At 42.1% G+C, this 25,747-nt stretch overlaps 1 protein-coding gene and 1 pseudogene across 1 annotated transcript; both read left to right on the forward strand.

The window, feature by feature from the left end:
- The first annotated feature begins 12,159 nt into the window (after positions 1-12,159).
- Positions 12,160-13,077, forward strand: LOC110581757 (annotated as a pseudogene).
- A 5,579-nt stretch (positions 13,078-18,656) lies between these two features.
- LOC110581665 (olfactory receptor 1G1-like) lies at positions 18,657-19,598 on the forward strand. The gene has a single exon (XM_021691580.1). The coding sequence runs from the start codon at positions 18,657-18,659 to the stop codon at positions 19,596-19,598; it is 942 nt and encodes a 313-aa protein (XP_021547255.1).
- Positions 19,599-25,747: the final 6,149 nt, after the last annotated feature.

Consider the following 25,747-nt stretch of genomic DNA (forward strand, 5'->3'; position numbering starts at 1 on the left):
AAAGAACATACAGATGGAATACCTTAATTGGGAGATGACCTAAGAGGTGATCACATTACCCTTCCCTCCTACCCATTTTTTACATGGTGCCCAAACAGGTTGAAGAAGGTAGTGATGGAGAGCAATAAGAGCCCTGACCTAGAAGCTAGAACACTTAGTTTCTATCAGTGACCTTGACCAATTACATGTACAATCCCAGGCCAAGTGCTGCTAGGAATCCACATTTCAGGAAAACTGTTTCTGCCACCTATATAAATAAAGCTATCCTGAAGTGGAATAAAGCTATCTCCAAATACCTCCTCCATGGGTTTGACTTTGGGTAATACTCAAGAAAGTACAAAGTCCTTTCTTGGTTTTGAGTGTAAGAAGTTACATGACTTCAGTAGGGAATTGGGAAAGACTTCTTGGAATAATGACCTAAGGTTATCCTAAAGGATGGATTGATTTTGACAGACGAAAGTTCAGTACAGCAGGAAATGGGCAGAACATTCCAAATAGTGGGACCCACACAAAGAGGAAGAAGCAAGAAACACTGGAATGTGTTTGAGGGACAATGGAGAGTCCTATGAGGCTTGTTCAGTTTGAGACCAGAGACAATAAGGCTGGAAAGATGGAAGAATCTACAAATCAGATGTAGTACCCGCCCCAACACCAAGGTGTCATCACAGTGAATTCTCAGCACTTGACTTCTATTCCCTTCCCCCTTGCTTCTACCTTTGTCCACATGGCCATGACCCTCATTGAAATGCCCTTTATATCCTGGAAAAAAGCAATGCATGTCAGTCAGGATAAGCTAGGTTGTGCTGAGGAAACAATGTCAAAATCATTGGACCTTGAAACCGAAGATTTATTTCATATTGACACTGCATGTTCACCATTGAAAAGCATAGAGTGCTACTCACTTGAAACACTCAGGGACTAAAGCTGATGGAGCAGACACCATTGTAAACACTAATCATCACTCTCTCAGAAGCTGATGAAACCTCTTGAAGATTTTGCACTGGCATTTAATACAATGGTCTAGATGTGACTCACAGCACTTGTGGCCACAACTTATGTCAACAAGTAACCTCCCTAAAGTTCACACTAAAGGGAATTCTAGATAACAACAGACAATGAGGGGCACCTGGGTGGCTCAGTTGGTTAAGTGTCTGCCTTTAGCTCAGGTCATGATCTCCAAGTCCAGGTATCAAGCCCCACATTGGGCTCCCTGCTCAGTGGGGAGTCTTCTTCTCCCCCTCCCTCTGCCCCTCCACCTGCTTGTGCTCTCTATCTCTTAAATTAATAAACAAAATTTTTTAAAAAAGAAAAAAGAGGGACCATGAGATATACGTTGTGGTGAAAGTGTTACATATCTGTCCCCCAGGTTAGTCCTAACCTTCTCAGTCACAGCTCGAGTGCTGTCTCTGTCAGAACAGACAGCACTTTCCACAAGATAGCCTGCCACCCTTCAGAAGGGTGAGCTGATGTTGGCAGGTAGTATTGAAAAACTTTAATCAAAGTTTTGCTATCCAAACAAAGGAGGCTAGCGTGAACTTGGAAATTTGCTAATGAACAACAGTGAGAATGAAATAAATCCCTTCTGAAAGTACATATAGTCAGAGCAAAGGTCTAAGCAGGCCTTCTGAACACCCTGCCCAGTCAGGTGAAGAGATTCTACGTGGCCCTTGGGAACAGACCAGGAAACCCTTTGGCAGCTCCTCCTCCCACCATATAGACAGATAACCTGTGAGGCTGGTGACACAACAGTGGAATAATTCTAGAAGCATGTCGTGTGATGAGGAAACTGTGAAGGGAAATGTATTGGGTCCTTCTACTGCAAGCTCATTACATATATGAAAATGTTGGAGGGGTGCCTGGGTGGCTCAGCTGGTTGAGCGACTGCCTTCGGCTCAGGTCATGGTCCTGGAGTCCTGGGATCGAGTCCCGCATCGGGCTCCCTGCTCGGCGGGGGGTCTGCTTCTCCCTCTGACCCTCTTCCCTCTCATGCTCTCTGTCTCTCATTCTCTCTCTCTCAAATAAATACATAAATGAAATCTTTAAAAAAAAAAAGAGAGAAGAAAATGTTGGAGATTTTACACAATCCTGAGCTAAGAAAAATTACTTCTTGAACATATTTTGCCTGTTGATCAGAGTAAGTAACATACACTAGGAGGGGTGTGAAACATGAATGCTGAGGAGAAGAGTGCTGAGTATTTCTGACATCGAAGAGTCTGATAGAGAACGTATTAGCAAAGAGGACAGAAAAGGAGTAGTTGTATCATCCAAGAATAGAAGTTTCAAGAGGCTGTGACTATTAACCAACATTAAAATATGAACAGTTTAAGCGAAATAAGCCTGGAAGACTGTCCATTGACTTTAATGACATGAAGATCTTTGGTGACATTGTTAATGAAGTTGCAGTGGAGAAATGGAAAGACTGGTGTGGGTTAAGGATTCAGTTGTGAGTCTGCACATTCACGATGAACAGTCTGAAAGGAAATAAGTAAACTACCTCACCAGTAGCATCAGAAAGAATAAATTACTTATGAATAAATTCAATTAAGAAGGTGAAAGACTGGGGCGCCTGGGTGGCTCAGTCGTTAAGCGTCTGCCTTCGGCTTAGGTCATGATCCCAGAGTCCTGGGATCGAGCCCCATGTCGGGCTCCCTGCTCAGCGGGAAGCCTGCTTCTTCCTCTCCCACTCCCCCTGCTTGTGTTCCCTCTCTCGCTGTGTCTCTCTCTGTCAAATAAATAAAATCTTTAAAAAATAATAATAATAATAAAAATATTAAAAAAGAAGGTGAAAGACTTAAATAATGGAAACAAAAACATTTGATGAAAGAAGTTAAAGAAGGTCCCAAATATATGGCAAAATATCATCTGTTTATGGATTGGAAGGATAAGTATTGTTAAAATACCATTCTTTTTTTTTTTTTTTTTTTTGAGAGAGAGAGAGAGAGAGAGCATGCATGCATGAGCAAGGGGGCGAGACAGAGAGAGAAGCAGACTCCCCATCGGGCAGGGAGCCTAATGAGGGGCTTGATGCTAGGACCCTGAGATCACGACCCAAGCTAAAGGCAGATATTTAACTGACTGAGCCACTTGGGTGCCCCATTAAAATACCATTCTAACCAAAGTGATCTACAGATTCAATTCAATCCCTATTAAAATCCTAAAATCCCAATGGCATATACAGCAATAAATAAAGGAATCCTAAAATTCATATGAAAGTACAAAGGGGGGGGGGGAATAAAACAAGATGAAATCAGAGAGGGAGACAAACCACAAAAGACACTTAACTAGGGGCGCCTGGGTGGCTCAGTCATTAAGCGTCTGCCTTCGGCTCAGGTCATGATTCCAGGTCCTGGGATCGAGCCCCGCATCGGGCTCCCTGCTCCGCGGGAAGCCTGCTTCTCCCTCTCCCACTCCCCCTGCTTGTGTTCCCTCTCTCGCTGTGTCTCTCTCTCTGTCAAATAAATAAATAAAATATTTTTAAAAAAAAAAAGACACTTAACTATAGGAAACAAACTGAGGGTTGCTGGAGGGGAGGTGGGTGGGGGGATGGGGTAACTGGGTGATGGGCATTAAGGAGGGCACTTGATGTAATGAGCACTGGGTGTTATGTGTAACCGATGAATAACTGAACTCTACCTCTGAAACTAATGATACACTATATGTTAATTAATTGAATTTAAATAAAATAAAATTTTAAAGAAAGAAAGTACAGGGTTGCCTGGCTGGCTCAGGCGGTTAAACATCTGCCTTCAGCTCAGGTCATGATCCCAGGGTCCTGGGATCCAGGCCCACATTTTGCTTCCTGCTCAGCGGGGAGTCTGCTTCTCCCTCTCCCTCTGCCCCTCCCCCCCTGCTTATGCTCTCTCTCTCTTGCGCATGCATGCTCTCTCTGTCTCTCTCTCTTAAATAAATAAAATCTTTAAAAAAAAAAAGGTACAAAGAATCCCAAACAGCAAAACAATCTTGAGAATATAAAACAAAATAGAATGCTCACATTTCATGATTTTGAAATATATTACAAAGCAACAATACCAAAACAGTATGGTCCTGGCATAAAGACTGATGAAACAGAACAGAAAGCCCAGATATAAACTCAAGTCCATACAATCAACTAATTTTAAACAAAGGCATCAAGAATATACAATAAGGAAAGGGTAGTCTCTTCAACAAGCAATGTTACAAAAACTAGATATCCACATGCAAAAGAATGAAATTGGACCCTTATACTACTCACTAAAACCAACTTGAAATTGATTAAAGACTTAACTGTAGGTCCTGAAACCATAAAACTCTTATATAAAACTTACGGAAAAAGCTCTTTGACATTGGTGTTGGCAGTGATTTCTTGGATAGAACACCAAAAGCACAGGCAGCAACAACAAAAAACTAGACAAGCTGGAATATGTCAAACTAAAAAGCTTCTACAAAGCAAACAAAACAAACAGAGTGAAAAAAAGCAACCTAGGAAATAGCAGAAAATATTTGCAAAACATATCTGATAATCTATTAGGTTAAGAGATAAGCCCATTATAAGATATATTGTGGGGAAATTGTATTTTCCTACAATTCACTAGAAGGGAAAAAAAAACAACAAATAAATTAATTTCAAAATGGGCTATGGATTTGAACAGCATTTTTCCAAAGAAGACATACAAATGGTCCACAAGTATATGAAAAGATGCTCAAGATCGTTAACTTAATGCCACTGAACTATACATTTTAAAATGGCTAAAATGGTAAGTTTTATGTTATGTATGGTTTACAACTAAAAAGGGGGGGGTTAATGAACGGATTGATAGGTGTTGCTGTGTCAGCACCAGCTAATCAGCAAAGAGGAGTTTTTTTTTTTTTTTTAAAGATTTTATTTATTTATTTGAGAGAGAGAGAATGAGAGAGCACATGAGAGAGGGGAGGGTCAGAGGGAGAAGCAGACTCCCCGCCGAGCAGGGAGCCCGATGCGGGACTCGATCCAGGGACTCCAGGATCATGACCTGAGCCGAAGGCAGTCGCTTAACCGACTGAGCCACCCAGGCGCCCAGCAAAGAGGAGTTTTTATGTGAAGACCTGGACTCGTCCCTTGACTCCATGCATTCTCCCACATCTTGGAAGAAGCCCCAGGCTTTCTCTATGCATTTGCCTCTGTCTCCTTAGAAATCACTAGAATAACAAGTGACTAATTATCTGGAGATCCAAGAAAAACACTGCTACGGCAGCCTGAGTTTCCTTGGTCTCTACTGAGAGGTCTCTACTTCTCTCCCAGACACAGTGTTTAATGAGTTCCCTGGGGCTGGTGCCTGGGGAGGCTGCCTACCTCCTTGGGGTGAGGTCACGCACAGGACAGTCAGATGGTTCTAAGCGCACACCCTATCCCTCAACATCTGAACCTGAAGCAGTAAGGTGGTGGATGGTTAGGGAGGAAAGAAAGGCTCATGATTCCAGTTCCTGGGGCTACATTGAGAGGTCACCTCTCTGGAGGAAGCAGAAAAGCGGCCGCATCAGTTGCTGATAACCTTATCTCTAGACTGAAGCAACAATCACACATGCCCCACACACCCAGCATTGTAGGTCTTGACACCTCTCACCAGAGGCTGGGGCTTTTCCCTTTTCTTGACTTGATATGAACATTCTTTCTATGCTCCAAACTCTCTATTCCTCCTCTAGACATCAGGATCAACAAGGCTAAGGAGAAGGTGCTTGCGTCCTCCAAAGGCTATGTGAGGTCACCATCCCTTACCTGAGTAAGTAACTGGTATCCCCAACCATACCCAACCTATATGTTTCTAACCTGGAGTGTCAGAAACTTACGAATACATTCATTTTTACAGAGAAGAAAATCTTTTCTTGCATGCAACATGTTAATGCCAGGGTCATGTGACCCTTACCACCCTGACTCCAATATTTTTTTGTCTCAGACTCCTCCATGTGCCTCTGTTTCCCTTCTCCATTCACAAAAAAAAAAAAAAAAAAAAATGGAAGGATTTGCAATGAATGTGTGAGACTCCAAGCAAAGAGATCGACACTTTCGAAGGACTGGTGTAACTGCTTGGATGCTGAGGGGTAAAAGTCCAGCCTCTGTCATCCCAGCCTGGCTTCACAGTGTCCCCAAAGCCAGTCCTGCACTAAAGAGAACCCACATCAGTGGCCTTACCCCAACTTCAGAGCAGTATGGGACACAGGCTGTGGGAAAGGCTGAAACAAGAGAAGGGTAAGGGAGGAGAAAATTCCTAAGACAGTGCAGTATTAAATGACCATTTCCATGTGCTGTGTGTATACATATATATATACACACACACACACACACACACACACACACACACACACACACAGTGAAATATTACTCAGCCATAAAAAAGAATGAGATCTTGCCATTTGTGACATGGATGGACCTACAGGGTATTAACGCTAAGTGAAATACATCAGACAAAGACAAATGCCATATGATTTCACTTACATGTGGAATCTAAAAAGCAAAACAAACAAAAAAAAAAGCAGAAAAAGACTTATAAATGCAGAGAACAAAGTGATGACTACCAGAGGGAAGGGGAGTGGGGGAAGAACCAAATGGGTGAAAGGGAGTGGGAGATACAGGTTTCCAGTTATGGAATAAATAAGTCATGAGGATGAAAGCTACAGCATAGGGAACATAGTCAATGTACTGTAATAGCAACGTTAACTGGTGACAGATGGTAGCTACACTTACCGTGAGCATAGCATGGTGTAGAGGGTTTTCAAATCACTATGTTGTGCACCTGAAATTATTGTAACGTGTGTCAACTATACTTCAGTATAATAAATACAAAAATAACCAACTTCCTTCTTCGGGTTTCAACTGGCCCTCTGCAAATTGATCATGTAAATTAGAATTTCAGTTTTGATATTTTTCTTTAGCACTGAGAGCTTGTCTTCAAAATCATCCTTTTTTAAAAAAAATCTGTAAAACACATGAAAGCAAGATTCTTCTGGGTAAAGAGGAAGATCCTGGGACTCCTGAGTCCCTATTCACACTCTACCTTGCTGATGATGGGTCTGTCACATAGGAGTGTCAGTCATGGGATGGAGGAAGAGGGTGACTGGAGATGGGGGAGAACTAGAAGCTGTGTCCTGAAGGGGTCAGGCCGGAGGAGGCAGGAGACAGTGGACGTGGAAAAGTGAAGATGCAGGCAGACATGGCCACTGTCTTCAAGCACCTGTCGGGTGACTTACTATCTGTTCACCCCTGTGTCCCCAGGACCTACCGTGACTGCCGGCACTCAGAAAGTGCTTACTGAATGCTGAACAAATCAGTAGTTCCACAAGTAAAAGAAGAACAAAATTGTGGTCACTTGTAACTGAAATCAGTTAAGAAAGGATATTGGAAGTGTGAGGTTTAGAATTCTTGACTCTTGGCTTTAATACCAAAAATAACCACAGATAAAAAATTGGAAGGCAATTCCAAAAATTGGAAGGGAACTCACTAGTTCCCTGTCACCAGATATATTCAAGCTGGATGACCACCCTCAGGGCTTCTGCCAGTTTCCTGCCCTGGGTGGTGGCTTGGAAGGGATGATTTCTGAGTGTTCTTCTGACTCAGATTATTTAGATCTCTGTATATTTCTTAGGTACTTATTGAACATCGATTATGTGCCAGTTTCCTAAGGTTTACATATACAAATCCATTAAATAAGGTTGAACAGAAATAATTACTGCTGGGGGGCGCCTGGGTGGCTCAGTCGTTAATCGTCTGCCTTCGGCTCAGGTCATGATCCCAGGGTCCTAGGATCGAGCCCCGCCATCGGGCTCCCTGCTCTGCAGGAAGCCTCCTTCTCCCTCTCCCACTCCCCCTGCTTATGTTCCTGCTCTCGCTCTCTGTCAGATAAATAAATAAAATCTTTAAAAAAAATAATAAATAAATAAATAAATAAATAAATAAATAAATAAAAAGAAATAATTACAGCTGGGATTTATCAGTTTATTCTGTCCCACTTAAATTACTAACTGATTTGTATGCATATTATGAGAATCCTCGTAACTGCCTAGAGGCAAATCCTATTATATAATTCTTGTTTTCTAAACCAGAAAACTAAGGCTTAAGGTTAAGCAGCTTGCCCAAGTCACTCTGCCAAAATCTGGTGAGGCTAGGACTTGAGCCCAGGACTGTCTGATCTCAGAGCCCTCAATCCTAGCCACGAAGCTACTAAGTGGAGTTTGCAGTTGAACCCAACCTAGTCCACACCCGACATGGTCCTGAGATTGAGAGGTCCTGTAATACTCTCCTCAACCCCCTCTCTGCTGTCATTATTTTGCTTCCTTTTTAAAAAAATTTTATTTTATTTGGGTAAGAACACTTAAATGAGATTTACCCTCAACAAATATTTAAGTGTACAATACATTATTATTGACTATAAATCCCATGTTGTACAACAGATCTCTAGAGCTTATTCATCTTGCTTAACTGAAACTTTACGCCCATTGATCAGTAACTCCTCACTGCCCCCTACCCCTGCCTCTGGAAACCACCATTCCACTTTCTGATTCTATGGATTTGACTATTTTAGATATATCATATAGGTGGAATTATGAAATATTTTTTTCCTGTGGCTGCCTTATTTTGCTTAGCATAAGGTCCTTAAAATTCATCCACATTGTCACATCTGGCGGAATTTCCTTCAATTTTAAGGCTGAATAGTATTTCATTGTAGATATATAACACATTCCACTCATCTGTCAATAGACAGTCAAGTTGTTTCCACACCTTGGCCATTATGAATAATGCTGTAATGAACATAACAGTGCTAATCTCTCTTCAAAAATAGTTATTTGCTTTGGATATATACCCAGAAGTGGAATTGCTGGAGCATATGGTAATTCTATTTTTTTATTTCTTGAACAACCTCCATACAGGTTTTCCATAATAACTGTACTAATTTATACTTCCACCAAAAATGTAGAAGGGTTGCTTTTCTCCACATCATTGCCAATACTTGTTGTCTTTTGTTTCTTTGATAATAGCCATCATAACAGGTGTGAGGCAATACTTCATTCTGGTTCTGGTTTCCCTGATGATGAGTGATGTTGAGCATCTTTTCATGTATTTGTTGGCCATTTGCATGTCTTCTTTGGAGAAATGTCTATTCAAGTCCTTAACCCATTTTTTAACTGGGTTATTAGGTTTCTTACTATTGAGTTGTAGGAGTTCAATCATTTGCTTCTTAACTGGAAACTTCTTGGGCAAGGCCCTTGACACTACCTCACACATGAACCTACCCCATCATCATGCTCCCTTGCCTCTTGCTGTCCTCTTCATTTCTCCCACTGTCTCAGCTCAGAAGCATCCTGCCTTGGAATCAAGGAGGATGCATAGAGATAATCATAGGAATGAGGGTGCTGTAGCAAACCAGTCTCTTGCCCCACATCAAAAGACTTGAGTAAATCCAAAATACTGGATGAAGAAAGGTCATCTGGCTTTGCTGAGCTATTTGAAACCATAAGTGAAATAAGTCAATCAGAGAAAGACAAATATCAGATGATTTCACTCATATGTGAAATTTAAGAAGCAAAGCAGAGGATCCTAGGGGACGGGAGGGAAAAATAAAATAAGACAAAATCAAAGAGGGAGACAAACCATAAGAGACTCTTAACTCTAGGAAACAAACTGAGGGTTCCTGTAGGGGAGGTGGGGGGGATGGGGTAACTGGGTGATGGGCATTAAGGAGGGCACTTGATGTAATGAGCACTGGGTATTGTATGCAACTGATGAATCACTGAATTCTACCTCTGAAACTAATCATACACTATATGTTAATTAATTGGATTTAACTAAAATTTTTTTAAAAAAGAATATTCACCTTAAAAAAAAAAAAAACTCTCAGTGACCTGGTTGTGGGAAGACTGTCAGCACTGGGCCCCTTAACTTATCCACCACTACTGCAGAAAACCCACTGGAATCTCTGTCCCTTCCCCTTCTCTGACCAGGAAATTCTATTACTGCCTGTCCTGCACCTCTCCAGAAGCTACAACCTTGCTCTCCTTTCAGTGATCACCCCAACCATTTCACACACACTTACTTCCTCACTTTCTTTTGTCTTAACTAGCTATAGCTAAACCAGGTACTATATATTAAATATGAAGATTATTATTTTCCATTATCAAAGATTACTTTACATTATATATTATTTATACAATTTCCACTGATATAGTACCTGCTCATTTACAAACCACTTTTCAGGTATGTTCTTTCATTTGATGCCCACACATTCTAATGGAAATGGTGGTGTACTTCTCTCATTTTTCCAGGAGAAAAATAAACAAGGCACAAAGATCTTCCAAGGGAAACGGCTGGTAAGTAACTACACAAGGACTAAAACCAAATCCTGGACTGTTTCCATTAATTCTCCTGATCCAAAGAAGCTAATTCTGGCCACATATGCAACATACCCCCATCATTCAAGTTGCTGTCAAAGTTGTCCCTTCTGAGTTTATACTGTGAGCAAATATATAACAGGCAGAGGAGTAATATGGCATAAGAGCAAAGAACAAGACCCTAAGGACCAAACTGCTTGGGTTGGAAATAGAGCCACTTACTAATAATATGATCTTGAGCAAGTTACTGAGCAGTAACTGGGTCCTGCTTTGTTCCTTCTGGAACTTGCTTCTCTGCACCCATTTCAAGGGTAAGTCTCTAATAAATCTACAGTTCAGTTTCCTCATCTGTATACTGCCAGAGTTCTTACATGGATTAAATCATCATACAGTGCCTGGCACATGTAAATACTCTCGATGTGTTCAGTATTTGCACTGGGCACCTGCTACGAGGATATGGTGGTGAACGGGGGATACAGTGTCTAACAGCCAACAGATCCCTACCCTCCCTGAAATGATATCCTGGGCCTCCCTGTGTCAATGATGTCTCATTGTGTCCTTCCTAGTAGGAGAAATCACTTTGGTCCAAAGTTCCAAGCACTTGGGAGAAAAAAAGATACTTTAGAAGCTCATGCTTCTGTACCTTAGAAAAATGCCCAGAGAGATGCAGACAGTATGGGTCCTTTCCAACATTACAAAGGATTTTATTTCAGTGCTTTAATCATCAGGAAAAAAAAATCATTGATACTCAGTGTCCTTGAGTGTAGACTTCCTCTCACGCATCTTCCCTTACCTGTTTCTCCCTTTACCTGGAGTCACTGACACGCATCTGCAAATCTCTCCCTGAGTTCTGCTCTGGAACTAATCCTGACCCTAGGCAAGGTGGACATTAGGAGCCTGAGGCCAGGAACATAGTGACTGAATCAGGATCAAGTCATTCTGGCCAGTAGCCAGAGTTTGATCCTGGGCACGAAGGGCAGGTAATGGATTTCTGATTGTGTCCCATGGCAGCCGAGTCTCTGCCTTTATAACTGCTGAGCGGAGCCACAGTTCCTTCCAAACTGGGTCCTGCTTTGTCCCTTCTGGATCTTGCTTCTCTGCACCTATTTCAAGGCTAAGAACCCAATTCCTGAAGCCCAGAACTTTGCTATCTAATCCTCTCAGTATTATCTGCACCTTTTATATAATTTTCATGCTCAGACAAGCACCTATGGTTCTACTCCACTCTAATCTACTGTCACGATATGCACCTGTTACTCCTGTTATGACTTTCTTAATGCCACCCACCTGCATGAAATAAAAAGTTTAACCAAACCGGACAGAAGCCCTCCCACTGCCAGAAAGTGGCCTGCCTCATACCATATATCACCTCCTGGGGGATTGTAGCCTGTCCAGTTTCATGACACTTCTGATATGTTATTCCAACACCCAAACCCATTCTGCAAGCTTTCCCAAAGAGGTTGGAGCTAAGAACATGCCCTCTAGGATATGTATCTGTCTTTTCTTCAGGGAGAAGTTAAGATCTTCTGATATCCAGTTTTAGAAAGCCAAACAGAGAGAAATCCTGGCCAAAACAGAATAGTCTGAGGAGGTAAATTTCATAATTTCTGCCTTCACTGATGAAGGCAATGAAAGTTCAGGAGGTAACTTCGTGCTCAGTGTAAATCAGTGACAGAGCCAAAATGGAAAGCCAGAAAGCTGTGACACCAAAATCCATACTCCCATCAACTATACCAGTCACTCAGAAGAATTTATAACAACTGGAGACTCCAAGCCAGGACACACACCTAACATTCCTTCATATTTTTTACTTACAGGAAATCAATGCTGAGGAGAAACCAGAGCCATATGACTGAATTCCTCCTCCTGGGACTGACCAGTGACCCCAAAGAGCAGGGCTGGCTCTTTGCCAGCTTCCTCGCCATGTATCTGGTCAACGTGGCTGGAAACTCAGTCATCACTGCAGCCATCCAGGGGGATGCCCGCCTCCATACCCCATGTACTTCTTCCTCTCCAACCTGTCCCTGGTGGACATCTGCTTTACAAGTGTCATTGTGCCAAGGATGCTGGCAAACATGCTGAGCAAGAGCAAGAAGGTTCCCCTTGCCCAGGGCCTCACACAGATGTATTTCTTTGTGGCCTTTGGGATCACTGACAGCTTCCTCCTGGCGGCCATGGCTATTGACCGCTACATGGCCATCTGTAACCCGCTGCATGACACGACGACCATGGGCCCCGGCACTGTCTCCTGCTGCTGATGGCGTCCTGGGTGCTGTCCCACCTCCACTCACTCACCCACACGATTCTCATGGCCCGCCTCTCCTTCTGTGGGCCCAACGTCATCCACCACTTCTTCTGTGACGTCCAGCCACTGCTGACGCTCTCCTGCTCTGACACCTCCATCAATGAGCTTTTGGCCTTCACAGAGGGCTCTGTGGTGATCATGAGTCCCTTCATCTTGGTCACTGTCTCTTATGTTTTTATCACCCATGCCATTCTGAGGGTCCCTTCCGGGGAGGCAGGTACAAGGTCTTCTCCACCTGTGGATCCCACCTCACGGTTGTGGCGCTATTCTATGGAACCATAATATTTGTGTACATTCACCCCTCATCCACCTACTCAGTGACAAAGGACCGTGTGGTCACTGTCATCTATACAGGAGTTATCCCCATGCTGAACCCTTTTATCTACAGTCTTAGGAATAAGGACATGAAACAGGCCTTGATCAGAAGGGTAGAATAGCAAAACCCATTCATTCATTCAGCAAGAACCCATGAAACACCTGCTATGTGCCAGGAACTGTACAGAATTATGAAAATATTGCAAAGATACATCAATCATAGCTCCGTCTTCAAAATTAATTACAGTTCAATAAGCGGAGATGAGACAATTGCAATAGGTTATTATACTTTTTGGTAAAAATAAATAAAATGAGACACAGATATTGATGTCTTACTGTATCAGACACACGGTTTCTTTTTTTTTCATTTGCAATCTCTGGCTCATGTCACAGACATAACCAGTGTTGTGTAAAAAGTATGATGAAAAGCCAGAAAAACTTCTGTAGTGATTTTTTTTTTAACCTGTTGGGATATGGGTCAGCTCATACGAAGCCTCAGTTAAGTCAATGTTCTCATCATATGAGTTATTCATCTTATGCACAAACTCCTGGGGTCTGGCTAGTGGATCTTCTTACTACCTTTAGATCAGCTCATAACATCTCCAAAGCTGTTCACATATTTGTCAGAGAAGGCAGCTTCACTGGCATAGTAATAAGATCCTAAGATTCTGAGTGAAAACTTAGGTTACAACTTGATCTCACAAACTGTGTGACCATAATCAAGCCACTAAGTGTCCTGAACTCTCATTTTCCTCGTCTACATAATGGATACAATAAATAATCCCACTACATGGTTGTGGGTGTCAAAGGAAAAATTCTGAATTTGATGACTTTGAATCATTTACTTAACCCCTCTGAGCTTCTGTTTCCTAGTTTTGAAATTAGACCACTTGGCCTGGAAGCCCAATCCACCATTACCAACCCCATGATCTTGGGCAAGTACATTAACCTCTCTGTGCCTCAATTTTCATATGAAAAGTGGATTGTTGTGGGGATTAAATGATGTAACAAGTGTCCTAAGACATATATTATTTATGTTTTAAGGATTTGGAACAGTGTCTTGCATATAACAAGCCCCAGAAAATTTCAGCCACTATATCAAAATTATATGAAAGTGTGTCTATGGACCCTTCCCAAATAACATTTGAAGATTTGTAATGAGGTGGGAAATAGTCATAATGTCATACATCCTCTAAGTGAGTTCAGTCCAAGTGTCTCCTGAAATTATTTCAGTGTTTCCAAGTGTTTCACTATAAATGATCTGGTCTTTAGGACCTTACCACTACGTTGTCAACTTTCTTAGGAATTCCAGTGAGTACAGAGAAGGTCTCCCCAATATCCATAATAACAAAATGCCCCCCAGCCTCTTTTCTCCATCCATCCTCCCTCCATCCCAGAATTTCACTATCAAAGAGAATCTTCATGAGGAATGCTGTTCAGGGGCTCCTGGGTGGCTCATTCATTAAGCGGCTGCCTTTGGCTCAGGTCATGATCTCAGGGTCCTGGGATGGAGCCCTGCATCGGGCTCCCTGCTCGGTGGGGGGCCTGCTTCTCCCTCTCCCACTCCCCCTGCTTGTGTTCACTCTCCCGCTGTGTCTCTCTCTGTCAAACAAATAAAGAAAATCTTTAAAAAAAAAAAAAAAAGGAATGCTGTTCAGCACTTCAAACTTCTGAAATACAATCTAAAGCTGTGGGATGTGAAGGAACAAGTGAAGAAAAGTTGGGGGAAAAAATAAAACTTTACCCAGGAGGAACTAAGGGGACTGGATATAAAAGAGGGAGGGAAAAAAATGTAGTCACCTTCCTGGAGAGGAAAAGAAAAGGTATGGCGGATGATTAAATGGACCTTCAAAGAGTACAAGCTTTCATCTATAAGATGAATAAGTTCTGGGATCTAATGTACAGCATGGTGACGATAGTTAACAATACTGTATTATACACTTGCAATTTGCCAGGAGAGTAAATAATCTTGAGCATTCTCACCACAAAACAAAAACGGTAACTCTGTGAAGTCATCATTCCACAAAGTATATGCATATCAAATCATCATAAATATGTACACTCTTATATATCTAAAATTAGAAAGATTCTGAATTCCAAAATGAAAAGCCCTAAAGATATTAGGTAGGACAATGTGAACCTTTCTTATGCATCGGTGAAAAAGAATGACCTGTAGATGGGTATTAAAGAGGGCACATTCTGCATGGAGCACTGGGTGTTATACGCAAACAATGAATCATGGAACACTACATCAAAAACTAATGATGTAATGTATGGTGATTAACATAATAAAAAAAATGACCTGTAGATACAAGTATCAATATGAATGAATGTCAAAAACATAAACTTGAACATGGATGGAGCTAGAGGGTATCACACTAAGTGAAATAAGCCAGACAAAGACAAATACCATATGATTTCACTTACATGTGGAATCTAAAAAAAACGAAACAAATGAATAAACAAACAAAAAGCAGAATCAGGCTATAAATACAGAACTAATGGTTGCCAGAGGTGAGGGAGGTGGGGAGCAGACAAAATGGGCGAAGGGGAGTGGGAGGTACAGGCTTCCAGTTATGAAATGAAGAAGTCACAGGAACAAAAGGTACAGCAGAGGGAACGCAGTCAATGCTACTGTAACAGTGTTGTTGGTGAGAGAAGGCAGCTATATTGGTGGTGAGCACAGCATGACCTACAGAGTTGTTGAATCGCTATGTTGTACACCTGAAACTAATGTAACATTGTGTGTCGACTATACTCAAATTTTTTAATTTTTTATTTAAATTCAACTTAATTAACATATAGTGCATTATTAGTTTCAGAGGTAGAATTTAGTGATTCATCAGTTGTGTGTGACACCCAGTGTTCACTGCATCAAGTGCCTTCCTTAATGCCCATCACCCAGTTACCCCATACCCCCCACACACCTCCCCTCCAGCAACCCTCAGTTTGTTCCCTAGAGTTAAGGGTCTCTCATGGGTTGTCTCCCTCTCTGATTTTGTCTTATTTTATTTTTCCTTCCCTTCCCCTACATTCATCTGTTTTGTTTCTTAAATTCCACATGAGTGAAATCATACGATATTTGTCTTTCTCTGACTATTTCACTTAGCATAATACCCTCTAGTTCCATCCACACCATTGCAAATGGCAAGAATCCATCCTTTTTGATGGCTGAGTAATATTCCATTGTGTGGGGGGGGTTTCTGTGTGGGTGTGTGGGTGGATGGGTGTGTGTATGTGTGTGTGTGTGTGTGTGTGTACACACCATCTCTTCTTTATCCATTCATCTGTTGATGGACAATCTTGGTTCTTTCCACACTTTGGCTATTGTGGACATTGCTGCTACGAACACTGGGGTGCAGGTGCCGCTTCAGATCACTATTTTTGTACTCTCAGGAGTCACAGACTTGGTCACTCTGAGACAAAGGTGCTCCTGACACTGCTGGGACTCACAAATCCAGGGCCCAAAGGACCAGCTGGGAGGTTGGACATTTGCCCCATCTTGTCTCTAACTAGGAGATTGGGGATTAGGTCCCAGGAGATACTCCATGTGAAAATAGGAGCCAGGAGATACTCTTCCTGGCTCCTATTCCTGAGGATGGGTTGCTCCAGCTCCAACTCTTCAGTCCATGCTGCTGCTACAGGGGAGGAAGAACACTGAGGTTGTAGCAAGACCTCTTTTTATTTTTAAGATTTATTTATTTGTTTTAGAGGTTGGGGGAGGGGCAGAGGGAGAGAGAGAGAGAGTCCCAGGCAGACTCCACCTTGAGCACAGAGCCCGATGTGGGGCTCAATCCCACGACCCTGAGATCCCGACCTGAGCCGAGTCAGATACTTAACCAACTGCATCACCCAGGTGCCCCATAGCAAGTCCTCTTGAGGAGAAGAAGGGAAAGCAAACCAAACAGGCAAGACAGACCCAACACCTAGTGATGGTGACAAAATCTGAGGATGGTCAGAATTTCCAGGTAAGATCTGAGGTGGGTAGAGATGGGAGGCACTGGTCACACACACACACACACACCCTTCCTTCTCCTCCTCCCCTATTCCTCCTTTCCCGTCCCTTTCTTGGTCTCAGGCAAATACAACTTGGCTCGCTTAACCACCACAAGGAGAGTCTTGACTTGATATCCATGAATTCCCTGAGAGTCCAGCCTGGTCAGTCCAGATCAGGGGTCCCCAAGTCCCTGGCAGTGGCCAAGACATTGGAGCTGTGCAATAACAGTGCTCAAGACCCCTGGACTATGCATGGACCACTCCCTCTCAGCCCACTGGATGATGGGAGTGGCTTGCAGAATCAGTCTATACCACCACCCGAGGAGTGAAACAGTCTCCACAACAATGAATAGGTCAGCACGCCCTAGCTCATTTTTTTTTCTTAAGTATCAGAAGTATTTGCAATAGATTTATTTAGGCTCATTTTCCAATCAAGGTTCTGAGAAGGCAAATGATGTGGCCATGATGGTACACCTGGGACTCACCCCTGGGCCTGCACATGTCACATGTCTGAGCGCAAGCTTTGTCATGGTACTAAGTCAGAGCCATTGCCACCCGAGAGCATGATGATGAAATTGGAGGCAATGGCACTTACAACTCTATATATGAGACTTTACAGTTTTCAAAACTCAGCTTCCCACAGACAGGGACCAAGAAAAAGTCCAATTTGCTCAGGGCTGAGGGTGTTTCCCAGAAGTGAGATGTTTAGTTTTAAAAGCAGAAAAGTCCTGGGCAAACATGAAGGACTAGTTGGTCACTCCAGAAGGCAGCCTCCTTTTGTTACCTCTGTCAAGAGAAAACAATAATATCAGGGAAAGCTACTATTTGACGAGCACTAGATATAAGCCAGTCACTGTTCTAGTTCTGTACAATCCTCATCTAGTTTAATCCTCAACGACCTTCTGATTTTGGCATTATTATCCTCTTTAAGCAGATGCAGAAACTCAGGCCAGAAACACGGAGCAGACTTGTTCAACATCACAGCCGACAAGGAGGCTGGGGCCCAGTGAAGGCTTGTCACACCCAGAGAGAATGTATCTTATCGCCACATCAAAGAGCATGGCTGCCACTGCGTGTTTGTGACTTCATCCTTCCGTACAGCCAAATGCATGAGATAAAATCTCTCAATTTGGATTTTACATCACAGGTCCTGAAAAAACCTTTAAGTGATTCTGGTATTTTGATGCATTCAACAGTCCCATATGGTAGGTTTATGTCTACATCTTACAGGTAAAGAAAATGAGGCTCAAAGGATGTAAATAACTTACCCAAAATATAAAAAGTAATGCTTTAGACAGAGAGGACTCCCCTTAATAGTTGTCTAGTAAATGCCCCTCCCCGAGATATCTTATTCAGACCTCTAAGCCTATGAAATTGAGATTTTCGTTTTTAAAAAAGTGGAGAGTGGACTAAGACCTGGGAAGTTTCTTCCTAGCTAAGCTCCAGTTCAGCCTCATCCAGGAGGTCTATAGAACAATTTATAAGACACCTAAAATGCAAACTTCACCCCCAATAAGATCTCCTGTTGCTACTGTCCATAGTTCTCAGCTCTGTACATGCTTATGTGCTCACCAATGAGAGAAAGGAGTGCATTTTCGTGACATTTAAAAAGAACACAAAAAACAGAGGAAAAGCTTTGAATGGTATAACCTGTTGGAGTCTATGTACATTTAAGCAAGATTTTCCTGCAATTTGGCTATTATAAATGGCAATCAGAAACCACACCAGCATCGCTGATTTCCTGCTCCTGGGCTTCTCTGAACACCCAGAGCAGCTGCCTCTCCTGTTTGGCCTCTTCCTGGGCATGTACCTGGTGACCGTGTTGGCGAACCTGCTCATTATCCTGGCCATAGTTGCTGACCAGCACCTCCACACCCCCATGTACTTCTTCCTGGCCAACCTGTCCCTCATCGATACCTGCTTCTCCTGCACCATTGTCCCCAAGGTGCTGGTGAACATCCTCACACAACACCACACCATCTCCCACACTGGGTGCCTCGTGCAGATGTACTTCTTCATGGCACTGGCCCTGCTGGACGACTTCCTGCTGGCCGTGATGGCATATGACCGCTACGTGGCCATCTGTCTTCCTCTCCACTACACCACGATCATGTGTCCCCAACGCTGCCTGCTGCTGGTCGCCGCATCCTGGCTCTGCGCCCACCTCCTGGCCTTCTCCCTCACCCTCCTCATGTCTCAGTTCTCCTTCTGTGCCTCCCATTCCATCCCACACTTTTTCTGTGACCTTCTCCCTCTCCTCAAACTTGCCTGCTCAGACACCCAGCTCTTTCAGGTCATGATGTTTGCTGAAGCAGCCCTCTCGGGCGTGGTCCCACTCGCCTGTGTCCTGGTCTCTTATGCCCACATCATGCACACCATCCTCAGGGTCCCCTCGGCTGCAGGGAAGCACAAAGTCTTCTCGACCTGTGGCTCTCACCTGACAGTGGTCACTCTCTTCTATGGAACTGTCTTTCTGGTGTATTTCCAGCCCTCATCCTCCTACTCAGCAGACACTGGAATGGCGGCATCTGTGGTATATACGATGGTCACCCCCATGCTGAACCCCTTTATCTATAGCCTCAGGAACAGGGACATAAAGGGGGCTCTGTGGAGGCTCTCAGGCTGGAGAAGATGCTCTATTCTGTAAAGGGTCCTACCCCAGACTGGAAGCTCAGGCTCTCTGAAATGCCTTCTCCCTGCACTTCTCCACTGCAATTTTGAAAACTCAAGCTCAAGGTAGGATGGATGCTCGGCATCACGAGCAAGTTCAATAAATAGAGAATGCCTGACTGCACAGAAGTAGAATAAGATCAACTGGCCAAGGATACAGCTCAACATGGAAGAAGGAATGGCCAGCAATGGCCAGCAATCCCTACAGGGTGACTTGATTAGTAGGTATAAGTGTCCAAGCAGATTCAAACCACAAAGTGGGAATCTCCAAAAGAACATCAGACAGAACTCGGGTTCTGGGATGAAGCCAGGTATCAGCTCAGTCTATGACTAACAGGTCCCCCTCACCTATAAGCAATGCTCACAAGAGATGGAAGGGTCAAGTGCTCCGAGTTTCAGGGACCATTTCCAAGCCCAGCTTTGGAAGCAACTCACTGAGAGGGGCTAACCTACACACAGAGAAGGCTGAACCAAGAAGACACAGTCTTTGCTGGGACTGAGCGAACAAGAAGAATTCTAGGGGAAAAACTAGGCACAGAGAGTTCAGAAGACCGGCCCCAAAACACACTACAGGGATCAGATCTTAGATTGTGACAAAGAGTGATTATTAGTTATGGACAAGTCCTTGATTCTTTGGTTTTTAAACTCTGGGTTATTTCATTTGTCTCAACTGCAGAATAATACATGCTCATTATAGTAAATTTGTAAAACATAGACAAATAGGAAAAAAGAAAACATGCACTATCCCTCCTTATAAAGAAAATTATTGATAATACTTTACAGTATTTCCCACTTATCTTTTTCTAATGACTTTTGTCTTACTATGTCGAGAAAACACTGCTGGTACAATTATATATACGTTTTTTGCTTAATCTTATAACATGAGTTGTCTCCATATTATTATCTCTTCCTGAACATTTGGCTGTCTGAGATTACATCACAAAAAATGTCCATGATGTATATGGCGTTTCACCATGGTTGGATGATTAGGGGGTTCCGAAGCTTTCACTATTACAAATAATGATGCAGTCAGAAAGGATGAATACCCAACTTTTACGGTGCCTGGGTGGCTCAGTTGGTTAAGCGACTGCCTTCAGCTCAGGTCATGATCCTGGAGTCCCGGGATCGAGTCCCGCATCGGGCTCCCTGCTCGGCAGGGAGTCTGCTTCTCCCTCTGACCTTCCTCCTTCTCATGCTCTCTGTCTCTCATTCTCTCTCTCTCAAATAAATAAATAAAATCTTAAAAAAAAAATACCCAACTTTTACATCAACATGGATGGGACTGGAGGAGATTAAGCTAAGTAAAATAAGTCAAGCAGAGAAAGTCAATTACCATATGGTTTCACTTATTTGTGGAACATAAGGAATAGCATGGAGGACATTAGGAGAAGGAAGGGAAAAATGAACGGGGGGGAATTGGAAGGAGAGATGAACCATGAGAGACTATGGACTCTGAGAAACAAACTGAGGGTTTTAGAGGGGAGGGGGGTGGGGAGATGGGTTAGCCTGGTGATGGGTATTAAGGAGGGCACGTACTGCATGGCACACTGGGTGTTATACGAAAACAATGAGTCGTGGATCACTACATCAAAAACCAATGATGTATTGTATGGTGACTAACATAATAAAGTAAAATTTAAAAAAACAAATAATGATGCAAATAAATTTGCAAATGCAAAAAAAGAAATGATTTTCATATATTCATAGTCTCTTACATTTAATATTTTCAAAAGTAGAATATTGAAGTAGTACCTTTTTAGGGCCCTTTATCCATTCTGCCAAGATGCTCAAATGAGAGTGCCCATTAGACTACATCCTCTCCATATTTTGATGTTCACATTTTCCCCTTAATTATAACTGATATGATAGCCAAAATAGTATCTCTTTGACTTAGTTTTAATTTCTTTGATTCTTGGTGAAGGAACTGTTTTCCTGGGTCTGTTAACTATTTTTTTTTCATTTCATTCTTTTTTAAGTTTTTTCTTTTTTTGTTATTATAATTCCAGTGTAATTAACATACAGTGCTATATCATTTTTAAATTGAAGTGTGGTTGACAAATAGTATGTAGTATAATAATATTAGTTTCAGATGTATGGCATAGTAACTGGACAACCATATACACCACAAAATGCTCCCCACAATAAATTTATATTTGGGAGTTGGGAAACAGCTAGAAATAATCTTAGGAGGAAAAGAAATCATAATGGCTATTAGAAAATATTGTTATCTGAATGAAAACCAATTATGAAAAATTATTTACAAGAAATTCTTCACAGGAAAATTAGTCATATGCAAATGTTAGAAAAGCAAAGAAAAGACTATAAAAATACTAAGCCTAGAATCCATCTGAAAAAGAATATCAATCCAAGCAAGAAAACAGATGAGAACAAAATATGATAAAATAGAATAAAACATACAATAGAGAAGACCTACAAAGCTAAAAGATATTTTGAAAAGATAACTTATATTCCTCTGATGAAAATGGTTATATGGGGAAAATACCAATCATCAATAAGAAGAAAGAAAAGAGTGACATTACCTCTGATATTAAAATAAAGGGGATATTATGAACAATATTATATACATTTTAAAATTTAGATTAAATAGACAAACTTCTAGGAAAACATAATTCATCAAAACTAATATAGTAAGGAAAAGAAAACCTAAATAAATCTATAACCATTGGGAAAGCTTCATTAGCAGCCCTTCCTTAAAGAAATATTCAGGCCCAAATGGCTGCAAGAGTGAGTTTCTATACACAATTCAAGAAAGAAAACTTTTCAGGCTTGCAAACCCTTTCAAAAAAATAGAGAATGAAGGAACACTCACCCAATTCCCTTTATGAGATTAACACAAACCTCATACCAAAAGCTGACAAGAACATTGCAAACAATTACAATGAGAAGTTGATCTTCCTGAAGATTAATGCATCAAAGAAATTTATAAAATACATGCACCAATTCAAAGTAAAATATTAGCAATACAATCACACCAATGCAGAAGAAAATAAGATGCATCATTACCAAGTTGAGTTTTCCCAGGAAGGAAAGGTGGATTTCAAATTCAAAACTCAACCAAAGTAAGTCACCATATTTATACAGCAAAGGACAAAAATCATCTGACGCAAGAAAAACATCTCAACAGATGGAAGAAAAAACATGTCATAAACTTCAACATCCACTCACTGAAAAGTCCTCTTGGCAAAATGGGGATGGAAGAAAACTTTCTTAATCTGAAAAAGTTGCCTTTTTTTTAAACATACGGCATATATAATACATAGGGTTATGCATTTAAATCTCTGCTATCTAAACAGGGAACAAGACAGAATACCAGCTCTCACCACAGCTCTCCCACACTCTCCCTGAGGTCTCTTCAGGGCAGTCAGAGGAGAGAAAAGAAAGGAAGGATGTAAATTCTCTACAGGAAGAAACAAGGCTGCATTTTGTTTATAGATAACATTTCCATACAACTGCAATTCAAAAGAGTCTATGTAGGAACCACTGGAATAATGAGTTATCATCCTGCAAAAACAAATACAACATAGACACACACACACCCCCACTTCCCTACATAAAAGAAAAATAATTCCAGGTGCACTAAAGAACTGATTGGGAAAAGCAAAATTATAAAGTTTTTAAAGGTGAATGTTGGAAAATATCTTCCTGAACTCACGAAAGAAAGGACCTCTTCAACCAGACACAAATAAAGCACTCGGGGGAAAAAAAAAAAAAAACTGATGTATTCAATCAGTTAAAATAAAAATACTGATGTCGCAAACAGCTCTGTAAACAGTGAAATGACAAACCGGAGGTAGAGGAAATGTTTATCGTGTATATAAATCAACAAAGGACTAGGGTCTAGAATAAATAGTTCTACAGAGTTCTATAGATAAATCAGACTATTTAAGTGATACAGATAACTAGATGGAAAAATGAAAAAAACTGAGACAAGCAGTTTCAAAATAAGGAAATAAAAGTACTAACGAGTGGCACCTGGGTGGCTCACTCCAGCCTCCCACTCTTGATTTCCCCTCAAGTCAGGATCTCTGGCTGGTGAGAGCAAGCCCTGTGTCAGGGTCCATCCACAACCCCGAGTCAGCTTCTCTCCTCCCGCTCCCTCTAGTCCTCTCTCTTGCTCTTTCGCTCTCTCTCTCTCTCTCTCTCTCGCTAAGATAAATAAATAAATCTTTTTTTTTTAATGCTAAGGAGTACTTACAAGGAACTCAATCTCATAATTAATCACTGGAATATAAAAACCAAACCATCAGGAGATGAGCCCCAAACCACACACAAAGCAACATGAGCACAGTAGAAAAGGCTGAAACCACCAAGAGTCATCCAGGATGTGGTCCAACGAGCACTCTCACACATTGCGGGTACAAGTGCGATTTGGGGACAATCTCCTTGGAGGTCAGTTTCACAATGTGTACTAAACTGAAGGACATGGACATCTTGGAACCCAGTGTATGGGTATGTGCACGACAGAAAGGAATGCATGTGGGGGCCCCTGGGTGGCTCAGTTGGTTGAGCAACTGCCTTCGGCTCAGGTCATGATCCTGGAGTCCCGGGATCGAGTCCCGCATCGGGCTCCCCGCTCAGCGGGGAGTCTGCTTCTGCCTCTGAACCTCTCTCCTCTCATGTTCTCTCATTCTCTCTCAGATAAATAAATAAAATCTTTAAAAAAAAAAAAAAAAAGAAAGGAATGCATGTGCGCACCAAGACTCAGGTGCCAGAATGATCACCCCAGTATTATTCCTAATAGCCAAAGAGCCAGCTATGCCTTCCACAGTAGACTGCACGAGTAATCTGTGGTGTTGTCCTACAATGAAGCAACTCACAGCAATGGTAATGGACACATTGCCACTATGCACACCTATCTAGATTAATCTCACGTAAGTAAAAATAGCAAACAAAAGGAGCCAGAGAAAAGAATACACAGTGAATGAGTGCATTTACTTAAAGTTCAGAAACAGGCAAAGCTAAAAGAAACTGTTAAAAGAAGATAGGGATTATTGCACTTCCAGAAGGAGAGAAAAGTCATGATTAGCAGGACACACAAAACGAGCCTCAGACGTGCTGGCCATGTTTGACTTCTAAATCTGGGAAGTCATACAGAGGTGATGGTTTCTAATATTTCCTTGAGGGGTAGTATTGTGTTTTGCACAGTTTTCTGTATGTCTTACCCTGTAAGGATTAATTTTTTAAAATACACACCTTGATTACTACTACATAGGCACCAGGATATCTATCTACATTTCTATCATACAAAAATCTCTCATGAGAGAAGGATTTTCTGTACGTTATCAGTGAACTCATTGAACAGAAAACCATGATCTGAATTTACACAAGGGTATTGAGCAATGTGCCTTTGTATGTACTCAGTGTGAATACACATTCCTTCTGTTGTGGAAATAGTATGTGTTTGTGTCCCCAGGACCCTCCGAGAGAATCACAGACAACATACATACACAGTAATACCAAACCCACAATGTCTGAAATCAGAACTTTGGGAGGCTATAGGGGTACATAAGGAGGGGTTGTGACCTGTATGAGACAATACTAAACATGAACACCCTTCGGTTACATGCATCCACCCACATGACTAAGTGTGAAAGAAAAATGCTGAACAATACAAGCAACTCACAGAAGAACATAAAAAGCATAATTCCGTTCACATAAAGAACAAAAACAGGCACATTTAGAGTAAACTACACAGTGTATCATCTATGCATGGGGGTTATCACACTGAACACTGATACAGAGGGTAGGGAGCCAGCAAGGAAAGAGACAGGCCACTCCCATTGGTAGGCAGCAGTGTTAATAAGCAAGGGAACTCACCCACAGGGCATGTCTTGTCTTGGGCACCCCAGGACAAGAAGATAGGCACACCTGCCCATCAGAATCACAGAAGTTTAGATACAGAGAGGCCTCATAGGGGTTCAGTCACTTTGTCTTCCAGAGGGTCTCGAAGGCACATTGCTCAATCAGGGCTGCGTGCTTGAAAATGGCGCCCACTGTGGGAACAGTGGGCAGAGCTACATTCTGAAGACAGGGGAGGGGGTGGGGAGTCTCCCATTGCCTGGGGCCAATTCATGGATCAACTGGTGGTCACATCTTCTCCAGGAC

The sequence above is a fragment of the Neomonachus schauinslandi genome, chromosome 13 (assembly GCF_002201575.2).
Source record: "Neomonachus schauinslandi chromosome 13, ASM220157v2, whole genome shotgun sequence".
In the NCBI taxonomy this organism is placed as follows: Eukaryota; Metazoa; Chordata; class Mammalia; order Carnivora; family Phocidae; genus Neomonachus; species Neomonachus schauinslandi.

Bases quoted from the DNA above. Each gene is read 5' to 3' on its own strand.
- LOC110581665 (XM_021691580.1), top strand. From the start codon at position 18,657: ATGGCAATCAGAAACCACACCAGCATCGCTGATTTCCTGCTCCTGGGC.